The sequence below is a fragment of the Nerophis lumbriciformis genome, linkage group LG04, assembly GCF_033978685.3.
Source record: "Nerophis lumbriciformis linkage group LG04, RoL_Nlum_v2.1, whole genome shotgun sequence".
NCBI classification, from domain to species: Eukaryota; Metazoa; Chordata; class Actinopteri; order Syngnathiformes; family Syngnathidae; genus Nerophis; species Nerophis lumbriciformis.
Window position 1 is genome coordinate 16548397 of NC_084551.2, and position 13777 is coordinate 16562173.

At 36.1% G+C, this 13777-nt stretch overlaps 1 protein-coding gene across 8 annotated transcripts in view; it reads left to right on the forward strand.

Annotated features, from left to right (window-relative positions):
• The window catches only part of LOC133596884 (plectin-like), a 227388-nt gene that overhangs the window by 192509 nt on the left and 21102 nt on the right, over positions 1-13777 (forward strand). For all 8 annotated transcript variants that reach the window (XM_061949798.2, XM_061949815.2, XM_061949761.2 and 5 more), the window contains 11 exons: positions 2380-2692; positions 2796-2873; positions 3566-3727; positions 3851-3955; positions 4035-4130; positions 7015-7140; positions 7227-7379; positions 7464-7618; positions 7729-7855; positions 10211-10394; positions 12797-12954. In XM_061949798.2, coding sequence (XP_061805782.1) covers positions 2380-2692; positions 2796-2873; positions 3566-3727; positions 3851-3955; positions 4035-4130; positions 7015-7140; positions 7227-7379; positions 7464-7618; positions 7729-7855; positions 10211-10394; positions 12797-12954 — 1657 coding nt within the window. The remainder of the gene's footprint in view (positions 1-2379; positions 2693-2795; positions 2874-3565; positions 3728-3850; positions 3956-4034; positions 4131-7014; positions 7141-7226; positions 7380-7463; positions 7619-7728; positions 7856-10210; positions 10395-12796; positions 12955-13777) is intronic.

Consider the following 13777-nt stretch of genomic DNA (forward strand, 5'->3'; position numbering starts at 1 on the left):
CTGCTTCACACTCGCAGCTCTGCCGTGAACGTACCGGCGCTAAAAAAGCAGAGAGAAAAAAATAAAGAGCAGGGACGCCGGAAGCATTCACACATGTCGCGCTCTTCTATTGATGTTTTATTGTTGGAATTCTACCTAGAGTTAAGTTTAATTGTGCTTGAGAAAATATTGGAAGAAAATCGATAAATACTTTATTCGTCTACAAATAAAATGTACATTTACAGCAGCTTTAAAAAGGTGGGAACTCACAGGAGCATGCAAGGTTTAGAAAAGTATAAACAATTTTATAATACCTTTAATCAGGGACGTGCACATGATTATAGAGGGGCAGGGGCTCAAAGTCAGAAAAGGGCAGGACATTTTTTTTGGTCCTTTACACAATATGGAAATTAATGTAAAATTAAATTTACTAATAGGAAGCTAACTACTTAGCTGTGTGTCCTTTGTAGGTAAAAGTGATTGCCATTTATTTTGTGTCAACAAATTATTGTCATAATGAGTTAATTCACATTATCATAGGCTTGGAAGACATGAAAAGCAACAAAACACTGGTTTATTATTAGGCTATTTATTGTTAAAGATAAGCACTTTAATATTGAACATTGAACAGTGCAACATGAACTTTGAAAAAAAATAAATACCCTAATAGAAAAAACTTCAATGTGAAAATCTGTCCTTCTTCCCTTAACTTGATGAAAACACCATCAAGTTGTAACTTATGGTCTTTCTCACTTAATGCTCAGACTAAACAACTGAAACGCAATACAGGGCCAAAAATATGGACCAGGGGCCAGTAGAGGGCTGTAGGATGGAGGCCACCCATACCCAAATATGCTCCTCAATGTAAATTCAGGGCTTCCATGAAATGCTGTGAAATCAGTGCACAATCAGTAGCCAAACCTTCTGGGGGCCTTAAAGCAGCAACCTTCTGGGGGCCATGTCCCTGTAGATGTTGATCACATCATTGTGATTTATGACTGCGTCTTTTTCAATGGAGAGGAGAAGGAGATCAGACAGCCTTTCTTCTGTGCATAGGCCTCTGAGTGAGTTTTTGACCAGCTTCAGTTTAGAAAAAGACCTCTCTACTGTGGCAGTGGACACTGGAATCGTGGCATATGTTTTCATCATTTCTTCCATTATAATAATAATAATAATAATTATTATTATCATTATCATTATCATTATTATTATTATTATTATTGTTATTATTATCATTATTATTATTATTATTTTGTTAACCCACACAGTAATAGCAAAGTCACAATAAACTTTATATCTAAACCTCTACTGTGAGAGAAATGTGATCCGCCGTAAACACAGTGCATTTTATTTTGAAAATTAACCCGGGGTTTTATTTTGTATTTTGTACACTACTTCCTGTCCCGCACGATCCGCTCTGCTCTGTGCGGAATTGATGTGCCGTGCTCAATTGATGCGCCGTGCTCCGACGTCCGGCAAAAACAGAAGCTGACACATTGAATAATAGAATAATACAGCGTTTTTCTGAAATATTACCCATATTAGATGCTGAATAAGTGGACGGCGACTAGACCATAACTCACAGGTTCAAGTTGCTCCACTGTCACGTCTCCTCAGGGGCGCAGTAACTTGGCTCTCTCTCCTCTCACTTACTCACTCACTCGCCCTCTCTCTCTCTCTCTGGCGGAAGCGGCAGGCTCATACAACCCGGTATTACAAGAAAACGTGGAGTTTTTGTACCGCAGTTTTTTTGTTTTTTGTTTTTTTTACATCCCTGACAGGAATTTATTAATGTTGTTTAAAGAAAAAGAAAAAAAGAAAAAAAACACACACAGGCAGAGGGCACTTTTTAAGACGAGGCAAAAAAGGGCAGGGGCTCAAGCACCCATAGGGCCCTATGTGTGCACGTGCCTGCCTTTAATAAAACACCCATGACAATCAGACACTGAAGATAAGGAAACATTATATTATCATATTTATGTTGATTTTCTCTCATAATGTCCGGCCTATTTGGGCGACAAAAACATGCAATTAAGTGTTTAAAATAATAGTTTTACATGCCTTTGTCCACACTCTCTATACGGGGATATAGGCTCCAATTTAGTTAAATGACGTCACACCTAAAGGGAGCGCCATATCGAGTCTTTTAATGAAAAGGGGGCCTACCATGTACAGTTATTTATCTACCCATTACTTAAAAACTAATTGATATTATGGGAAATGATTGCCAGATTAATTTTCAGGAGCAAAAAATACTTGGACAACTTGTTAATGAAATTTTGGTCATCTGGACGTTATGTCTTTTAAAGACATACAGAATACTTAAAGACAATTAAGTAAACTAACCTATCATCTGTATCTGTATCATCTGTATAAAAATATAATTTACAATATCCACAGGGTCTACTCCCTTCACGAGCGCCTGGTCAACTTGCGCAGCGATTACAACCTTCGTCTGAAGACTGCCCAGGTTGCCTTGAACCAGTCTACCGTGAAGACTACTGTCCTGAAAGTACGGTCTGATTTGGACGACGGGACCATGCGCTATGTCCAAGATCTTCTGGCCTGGGTGGAAGAGAACCAACGGCGTATTGATGACGGAGAATGGGGATCCGACCTGCCTTCTGTAGAGTCACAGCTGGGCAGCCACAGAGGTCTGCATCAGACAGTAGAGGAATTCAAATCAAAGATTGAACGTGCAAAGGCTGAAGAGGTAATCATGTTATTCTTTTTTTATCCCCTCATGCCCCTTAATTTTGACAAACATATTGTTCATTGTTTTTGTGTGTCTATCGCACACCCTTACTGTTTTTCAGAGTCAATTATCCCCTGGAAGCAAAGGTGCTTACAGAGAGTACCTGGGCAAACTGGACCTTCTGTATGGCAAACTACTGGTAAATATGCAAGCAAATTATGTCTTTTTTATTACTCTTGATTTTGCATTGAAATATGACCTTTTAATCTACATTTAAAACACTTCCTTGAGGTGTAAATGATATGTATTCGAAATGTTTCACTGTAAATTTTGCGTATCTTTGTTCCACAGTCCCTTTTATAATAAATAATAAATAAATGGGTTATACTTGTATAGCGCTTTTCTACCTTCAAGGTACTCAAAGCGCTTTGACAGTATTTCCACATTCACCCATTCACACACACATTCACACACTGATGGCGGGAGCTGCCATGCAAGGCGCTAACCAACAGCCATCAGGAGCAAGGGGTGAAGTGTCTTGCCCAAGGACACAATAACCTATTTTTTGAGTCCGTATCCAAGATGTTTGATTCTGAAGGCGTTCCCAGATAGCAAATGAAGCCACACTTGACCTTCTCCATAACGGTTGAAAATAAACTTGATAAAGTTTAATCTATAGCAAAACCCCACAAACCGAGGCATTCAAAACTTTGTGCAAGCTCACGCCAAAATAAATTAACCTTATGATTTGGCGCTATAACAACATTTATAAGTCAAAAAATATTAAATTCATCATAGGTCCCTTCCAAATGTACACCACTTGTTGTAAGACTTTAAGGCTGTTAAAAAAATGGTTTAAATAAACTGATTTTCATACTTTTCCATCCACAGAACTCATCAAAGTCCCGCATGAGAAACTTAGATTCACTGCATGCATTTGTCAGCGCAGCCACCAAGGAGCTCATGTGGTTGAATGACAAAGAGGAAGAGGAAGTCAACTTTGACTGGAGCGATAGGAACAGCAACATGACCGCCAAGAAAGACAACTACTCGGTGCGTCTTGAAAGTAAAACTTAACCTTCTGTGTGCTCTTCCTTTGAGCTCTTAAGGTTGTTCTGAGATGTGTATTCATTTTTTACGATATGTATTCACTTTAAATTTGTCTTCTCTTTTTAGGCTCTCATGCGTGAGTTGGAGCAGAGAGAGAAAAAAGTCAACGATATCCAGACTACGGGAGACAAACTTGTCAAGAATGGCCATCCTGGCAAGAAGACAGTGGAGGTGATTCTAAAAAGAATCATCATTTTGGACAGAAAATAAGGATGTCTGCTAAAATGCACTTTTAAATGTTCCCCAATAGGCATTCACGGGTGCCCTGCAGACTCAGTGGAGCTGGATCCTCCAGCTGTGCTGCTGTATTGAGGCTCATCTTAAAGAGAACACAGCTTACTATCAGGTACTAATAATAATAATAATAATTAGCTTTATTGTCTCCGAGTGGAAATTTGTCTTGGACATCAAGACACAGCGTTTTACATACATACATACATACATACATACATACATACATACAAACAAACATACATACATATATACATACATACATACATACATACATACATACATACATACATACATACATACATACAGTTCCTCTGACAATACAGTGACGACAGTGAACCGTGCGCAGGTGTATCAGTTAGTTATGAGATCACACATTACATTCCCCCCGTATTGCACACCTCCCGTATTGCCCTATCCCAATATTGCACTCCTTATTCTGCATCCGGTTTTTAGAGTAGTTTTCTGTTGTTAAGTGCTTTGATTGCCAGTGGGAAAAAAGAAAATCTATAACCTGTTGATTTTGTATTTTGCTGTCCTGTACCGTTTACAATATTGACCATCACACAGTAATAGAATAGAATAGAATAGAAAGCCTTTTATTGTCACTATACACAGGTACAATGCATTGCATTCGGTCTCCCCTAGAGGGGGGGGGGGGGTTACCCACATATGTGGTCCTCTCCAAGGTTTCTCATAGTCATTCACATCGACATCCCACTGGGGTGAGTTTTTCCTTGCCCTTATGTGGGCTCTGTACCGAGGATGTCGTTGTAGCTTGTGCAGCCCTTTGAGACACTTGTGATTTAGGGCTATATAAATAAACATTGATTGATTGATACAAGGGCAGCACGGTGGAAGAGGGGTTAGTGCATCTGCCTCACAATACGAAGGTCCAATCCCGGGCTCGGGATCTTTCTGTGTGGAGTTTGCATGTTCTCCCCGTGACTGCGTGGGTTCCCTCCGGGTACTCCGGCTTCCTCCCACCTCCAAAGACATGCACCTGGGGATAGGTTGATTGGCAACACTAAATTGGCCCTAGTGTGTGAATGTGAGTGTGAATGTTGTCTGTCTATCTGTGTTGGCCCTGGCGACTTGTCCAGGGTGTACGCCGCCTTCCGCCCGATTGTAGCTGAGATAGGCTCCAGCGCCCCCCGCGACCCCAAAGGGAATAAGCGGTAGAAAATGGATGGATGGGATGATTGATACAATGAGATTAAAAGGAACTCCAGTATCAGTGTAACATAGGAAACATAGGAAGGAAAGAAAATAAATAGTGCAAAAGGAGGTAAGGTGCACAGTCCAGTCCTGAGAACGAATGTTCTGAATGTGTTGTTTACATATTAAAAATTATACTTTATACATATATACAGAAGCATTCAGACTGTGGGTGGAAAGTAAACATTGTACACAGAGAGGTGCTAAACTATAAAATCAGTGCTTATGAGAGTTCACCGTGGTTATGGCTTTAGGGAAAAAACTGTTCTTGAGTCTGTTGTAATGCATAGTATTTTAAATTGTGTGTGAATGCTTATGTATGCTGTTGGGGATAAAGTGCATGATAATGTTGTTACATCACAGCATATTTGACTGAGCATGCTGGCATATGCATTGTTAGTCATGTGCAGTTTTATTATTTATCGAAGTCATTATAGGAGACTGTATTACATTTACACTTAAAATTATTCAAACCTCATTGTTAATTATAATAGTGATGATTTAGTTTATTTTGAACAAACTTAATAAAATCACAATAAGGGATTCAACATGCCCATCAAGTCGGTTCACTTAAACATGTGTTCAAAGGGAAATTCGAGATTTCCCTGTAACTGAGGAATTTTAGGAGGGTGCGTGTCTTGCCAGAACACCGGCTCGAATTTGAGAGCAAGCTGCAACAAACGCAGTGCAAAGCGCTCTTAAGATACAAATCCTCACGACCATGGCGTAAAATATAAGTTTATTCCATGTGTTATTATCACTGTAGATGGAAAGGAATAGCCAAGCATGCTACACACACAGGACGACACAAGAAGCCAATCGCTCAATCTTCAATGTAAAATAGGGTTGATCGATCCAGATGTGTTAACTATGTATACTTAGTATACTGTTAGTATATAAACCATACATATATATATATACAGTGATTATGTCTATTTTTCATTTTCTTGTTCTTATTATTACAAAGTCTTTTTTTGTTGTTTTTATTATTGTTTATAAAGTCAGGCAAGAAAGGCTTTAAGACCAAAACCCAAATGATTTAAAAGGGAGTCAATAGTTTTTGCCTTTATTTAGTTATTGTGCACTAGTCACTTTATTTTCTTAAAAAATGTAATGTATCATTCAATACCACATATGTAATACATCATCTGATTTCCAACAGCACTAGCAAATTGTACATTTAATAAGATAAGCGTTATAAAAATGTATTATTGTGTTTACTTTAGTTACTTGTTATTAAACATTTTTTAGTTCTATAATCTATTATCAAAGTATCGAATGGGGACCCAAAATCGTATCAATCTGAGGCAAAAAACGTTGATCGGGATTATCCCTATAGGAACTAAAATTATAGTGTATAATAAATACATTTGTAGATGATTAAATAATGGAATACAAATACAGGATTAAATACGGACAGAGACTATTTGAGTAAATACAGAATACTATAGTGTTTACATTCACTTTCAACGCAAGTTTAAAAAGATAGTGAGCATTTATATTATTTTGATAATAAATATGAGTGTAGCTGTTTAACAAACCCCAAATAAAATGTTAATGTGCATGAAAATCACAACAAAGCAATGTGATAACGTGTCACAGTCATTAGGACAATATTTCTGTATGCTTTTTTTAACAGAGTATTATTGAAAAGGTCAGATTAGTTGTATTCCATTACTGTTAAATTTAATTTTTGTTGTTTTGTGTATATTGGAAAATTGTAACAAGCCACCAAGACATTAACAAATAGTCAATATCAATCTTTGTCTTCTATCTCATAGTTCTTTGCTGACGTAGACGAAGCTCAGGGCAAGCTGAAGAAATTGCAGGAGACCATGAACAAGAAATACAGTTGCGATCGCTCCACCACAGCCACACGCCTTGAGGACCTACTGCAAGACGCTGTGGTGAGCGATGAAGGCTGACACATATCTGAATGTGAGGTCTTTTCCTATGCACGTAGTTGTGATCTGGTCAACTTCTGTGTCAACAGGAGGAGAAAGAACAGCTAAACGAATTCAAAACTCACGTGAACGGCCTCAACAAGAGAGCTCGCTCCATTATCCAGCTGAAACCACGCAACCCTACAACGTCCATCAAAGGAAAACTCCCCATTCAAGCCGTCTGTGACTTCAGACAACAAGAGGTTGGATCGCTTTGCAATATGTAAAACGACAGATTTGAACCTGCAAAGATGGACTGCATGGTTAAATGATGGATCCGTTCACAGATTACCGTTCATAAAGGAGACGAGTACGCGCTCCTCAACAATTCCCAGCCTTTCAAATGGAAGGTGTTGAGTCACACCGGAGAGGAGGCACTTGTGCCTTCTATTTGCTTCTTGGTACCACCCGTCAACAAGGACGCCATGGACAGTGTGTCCGGGTGAGAAACAGAAACCAAATGCTCACAGAGAAGATTCATGATTTCCTTCAATCTTTCAAATCTTGTAGTGGTAATGTAATGAATATTTGTCCCGCCTCTCCGACTGCCAGGCTGGATACAGGTCACCAGAAGATGGTGTCCACGTGGCAGATGTTGTACATCAACATGAAGAGTCTGCTCTCTTGGCAATACCTGATGAGGGACTTTTCGCAGATTCGCACCTGGAACATCACAACGGTATGTCTTGATACATTTCTTGATAGTATCTGGACACCTGCTAGCGGATCTGTATTTCTTTTTTGTATTTTGTTACAACTTAGAGAAAATGTCCACTTACTGTGTACAGTAGCACATTTATTTTGCTATTGTTTGCAAACAATTGACATAGAAGCATGCAGATAAATCAAGTCTTTACAAATTAACTACCTTATAAAATTAGTGCCATCAAACAATATTTTTTTTAATTCAGATTAATCACATTTTCAAGTTTTCATTCATTGCGATTAATCACAGTAAAATACTTTCTTGCCTAATTTAAATTAGCGATAAAAAATAAACATTATTTTAAATTAAATCTTACTGTCAGAATGTCATACATGAGCATTTGTACATATTTTATTTGAATGCACATCATTTATTTGATAAAAAACTTGTTATCTAAAGTACCATCGGGGCGCCTTTTGAAATTTAATTTGCCACAAATCACACCAGTCGAGAGTCTCCTCACTTATTTTTACACTGGTCTATGCAGCGATATATATGTATAACAACTCAGGTAACCAGCTGCAGTTAATGTAAAGGAACATGTGTGATTAATCTGCATTTATAGATCATTAATGCAACATTTTTTGTGATTAAATGTTAATGTATTTGACAACCATTTTATGAATACAAACTTGTATTTATCCTCTTTTGAGAAATAGCATATTGAAGCACAAAAGCAAGACAAATAAATGCTGGTATAGTTGATATAATTTATTTAACCCTTATTGCAAATTTTGTTTAAATCCAAATGTATAAAATTCCAACAGATAGAGCAAGTTTTAGAATATCATATTTTTCGGCTTATGAAGCGAAATTAAAAATATTTTAACTTTCTAAAAAATCGACAGTGCACCTTATAAACCGGTGTGCCTAATGTACGTATTAATACTGGTTGTGCTTATTGACCTCAAAGTAATTCTATTTGGTACATGCTGTAATCATAAGTGTGACCAGTAGATGGCAGTCACTCATAAGAGATATGTGTGGACTGCAGGACTACGCCTGTTCAATTGTCGTCAGTGGATTATCCATATATGGTACAGGTTTACCCAAAGTGCTTTGCGCGAGTCCGCCATTTAAGTCTGATAAAAAAATAATATTAAAAAAAAATTATAATATGACCCCTTTTAATGCACCTTATAATTTGGTGCGCTTTTTGTATGAATATAGACCAAAAAAGACCCGTTCATCTGCTGTGCGCCTTATAATACGGTGCGCCCTATGTTCCGAAAAATACGTGTTAAACTCTTCAAATTGTTCTTGTTTTGTTGGTTTATTGCATAAATAAATAAGATGTACAATAAGTAGTAGTGTCCCGATACAACATTTATACTTACGATGCGATACGGAAGTTGCAGCGTTGAGTATTGGCAGATACCAATATCAATCTGATACAATATCAGCACAAATTAATTATTTATTTTGCAGTCTGGGTCTCTGCAAGTTTCAACAAGTCAAATGTAAGACTTTTTAAGATCGTAATAAATACAATTTAAGGCCCTTTTTACATGCATACTGGCAATCAAGCACAACCACATGAAGATGAATCATTTAAGTCCATTTCCAGTACAGTAAGAGAATTTTGACATGGACTTTGCACTCTGGCTCCGGTTTCTGCTGGATAGAATTTCTGGAGCGGACATTGGAATGGATTGCTTCTATCAGTTGCTAATATTCTGATCCATCCATCTATCCATTTTCTACAGCTTGTTCCTTTCAATGCTGATAAATTCTGTTTTATTAAAAGTATATACATTATTTTTGGTTAATTACAGACCAATATCAATATAGGTTTCAGACACCCCTCACAATAAGGGATGAAACATTTTCAGTGCGAGTGTATTTTATAGATTTGTATGCATTTAAGTTTGTTTTTAAATTGTAACTCCATATCTCCCGTCCAAAAGCAGAACCTAGTAACTCACTTCTAGCTGATTTTGATAAAACAAACGAAAACCAATCTATTTTATATTAAAGTCCCATCCATTCACAGAGATTTGATTTCTGCTTTGTTGATGTTAATTGGTATCCGCAATTCCAGCCTGCAATTTTCGTTCAGAATGTCCTAGTAACTCCAAAATTATTATCAGCTCAGTTTTGACCAAAATTGAGTTACTGGGTTTTGCCTTTGGACGGGAGATATCCTGTATTAATCAATCAATTTACGACTACCAGAAAAATTAGATTATATTACATTATGAAGATTGTTTTTAATTAATCAATGTCTGATAGTGTCAGAAAAAACAGTGTTGTACTGTCTTCTTCAATATACTGTTGAACTGTCTCATGTCAGTGAGTTTTTTTATGTATCATATCTATCCTTTCCAGTTAAAATCAATGAAACCAGATGAATATCGACAAATGATGAGGAACCTGGAAATCCACTACCAAGACTACATGCGTGACAGCAAGGACTCTCAGCTCTTCGGACCTGACGACCGCTTGCAAGTGGAGGGCGACTACACCAAATCCACCCAGCACTTTGACAGCCTACTTCGCTCCTTGGAAGAAGGTAAAATCTCTCAAATATCAATCTTGGACGAACAGGACATATTTTAAAGAGAGAAGTGATATGATGACAAATATAAATCAGACTGTGTATGTTATGTTGTTAATTGATATTTCAGGACAAAAAGTTGTTAAGATCAGAGGTGAGTGAATGTAAAGTCGAGCTAATATGTGCACACGCTTCCGACCATTAGAGCAGGAGTGAGATTGTTATTTTTAAGTAGATATAGGTGATGACTGCATGGTGTTTTTTTTTCCGCTAGAAAGTATGCACAAAGTACTTAGTAACTTACCGGTCGATTAATAGTGTGTATTGAATATGCTTTGTAAAGCAACATAATCTAATGGAATATACTTGTATCAAATATATTAACACATTTTTGTTATTTAAAATTGGTATCTCGTTAGATTATGATGAGTGTACAGTTGTACCTAATCCGTCTTTTCCACAGATTGGTGTGGCGAGGGGGGTGCCGGGGAAGTGTCAATATGACATCATCATATAATTTGCATAAATTATATGATGATGCATTGGTTTTCTTTAAAAAGGCTAAAATGTATACATATATTTAAAAATAAATTTTTGCTATTAGTCACTGGTGTTAACATACATTTTTTTCTTACATTATAATATTATGCTCTATTTTTCAATTGTTGCTGGCTTTTTTACAACTACAATGTAACACAGGCCTGGCTCATTGACATTTATTACTCTGCCCTCCCTGAATGTAGGAAGTTAGTTTACCAAATAAACAGTCTTTTAAACTAGCAATGAGAAAAACAACTTAAGGATTTAATTGATAGTCTCCACAATGAAGTTACAGTAAACTTAGCACACAAAGGAAATACATTATTGTACACATGAAGTGCACATACATGAAGGAGTCATGATAAATCAACAATACTTTTTGTTCTATACTAAAAAAAAAAAGAAATACAAATATACAGGATGAAGGTTGACTCTAATGCCTCCAGCTTAATGCTAACAACGCACGTTGGACCAACTAATTGACAGGCTATTGACAATTAGCGGAGCAAACTTGTACAAACGCTTATCAAATGAGATGTTAACGGAACAAAATTGGCATAAAACAGCATGTGTGTTTCTGCTTACTGGCTTACAAAAGTATTCGCTAATCTCTGTAGAAACGAATACTTTGCACTCCTCAATGAGTCTCCTGCTCCTGCCTCACGCACGCCACTGTGTGTGCGTGCTGACTAACTACGGAAGCCTGTTGCAAAAATGTCAAACCCCTTCATTTGAAAAAAAATGTAGTCGAAGTTTTGTGGAACATGATTGCAGGAGATGGAAGAAGCACATATATCACCTGGAAGGTGAAATGATACTTACTCTATTGCAAAATCTTAAGAAATATATATATACAGTATATGTATACATATATATATGTATATATATATATATGTATATACATATATGCAAATATACATATACATATATATATGTATATGTATATATATATATATATATATATATATGTATATACATATATGCAAATATACATATACATATATATGTATATATGTATACATATATATATATGTATATGTATACATACATATATATGTATATGTATACATATATATGTATATATGTGTATATATATCTGTATATATGTGTATATATACATATATACATATATAATATATGTGTATATATATATCTGTATATATATATATATATATATATATATATATATATATATATATATATATATATATATATATATATATATATATATATATATATATATATATAGGTATATATATATATATATATATATATATATATATATATATATATACAGTATATATGTATATACATATATATATATGTATGTATGTATGTATAGGTTTATATGTATATATATGTACATACAGTACAGGCCAAAAGTTTGGACATTCAATGCATTTTCTTTATTTTCATGACTATTTACATTGTAGATTGTCACTGAAGGCATCAAAACTATGAATGAACACATGTGGAGTTATGTACTTAACGAAAAAAGGTGAAATAACTGAAAACATGTTTTGTATTCGAGTTTCTTCAAAATAGCCAGCCTTTGCTCTGATTACTGCTTTGCTCGCTCTTGGCATTCTCTCGATGAGCTTCAAGAGGTAGTCACCTGAAATGGTTTTCCAACAGTCTTGAAGGAGTTGGCTCATCAAGAGAGTACAAGTACATTTACGATAAATTAATGTATGGGAAACACTGCTAGTGGTGTGGCCGAGTGATGTATCAGCTATGTACAGTATATAATGCATGGGCTATTGTGCTGACTGTACTGCAAAATGTATAAAAGTCTGTCCTTATTGTCAATCAACTATTACGACTGAATAAATGACAGTGTAATGTATTCTCACATTTGTAAAAACTCTGTATCCTAGGTCAACAAAATGAATCTCTGTGCAAGAACTACATCACTGAGCTCAAAGACCTGCGTCTGCGAATTGAGGACTATGAGGCCCAGACTGTGGCTCGCATACGCAAACCCATGGAAAAGGAACCTCTGAAAGAATGTGTTCAGAAGACAGTTGGCCAGAAGGTAATACTCACTTCATGTATCATGTAGATAATAATATGGTAGTTTTATAGTATTCTTGTGTGCATAACAGCAGGTATTTATCTGCTAAAAATGAAGCATCTCCATACTATCAAATGATCAATATTAATAACCCAAGTAGACCAATTGTGGTAAAAAATAATGTCTTTGCGATACTGTCTGATAATGATTTACCGGACTGTAGAGCGCACTGGTATATTCAATTTTAGAATTTTTTTAGAAAAAGGTTTTCAATATATTATTAGCAACGGACTAAGTCGCAGATATATACATTGTGAAAAAAGTTTTTTACTCAGAAATATTTTGTAACTGTTTATTTACTTACCTTAATTGTTTCCAAACGGTGCCTTTCACGTGGCAGTAAAACAGCAAATTAAACAAAACAGAAGTCATCATCATGGATCCATTAGCTGCGGAAGCTCGCTCACCAATCAGCTAAACAGATTCAATAACTCCACGGTGAATTTACTGAAGAATTTGTGAAACTGAAACAATACAAAAAGAATGCAGTTGTAAGTTAATGTAAGTTTATAAAACAAACACAGACACTTGTAAATATGCTAGCAAATGTCACATAAAACTGTTTGGTTTTCAGCTTCTTATTTGTCCAGCGTCTATACTCGTTTGTATACACTTTACAAGAAATACATGGGAGGCAAACTCCATAGCTTGTTAGCTTGTATGCACTAGCTTTCTGAGACCCTTATTTTGTTAGCGCAGGCAGAATAGAGCAGCACTTTTATTGTTAAGACAGGAACTTTTATGACACCAGGTGTTTGACATGAGAGAGTGTTGAAATGAAAAG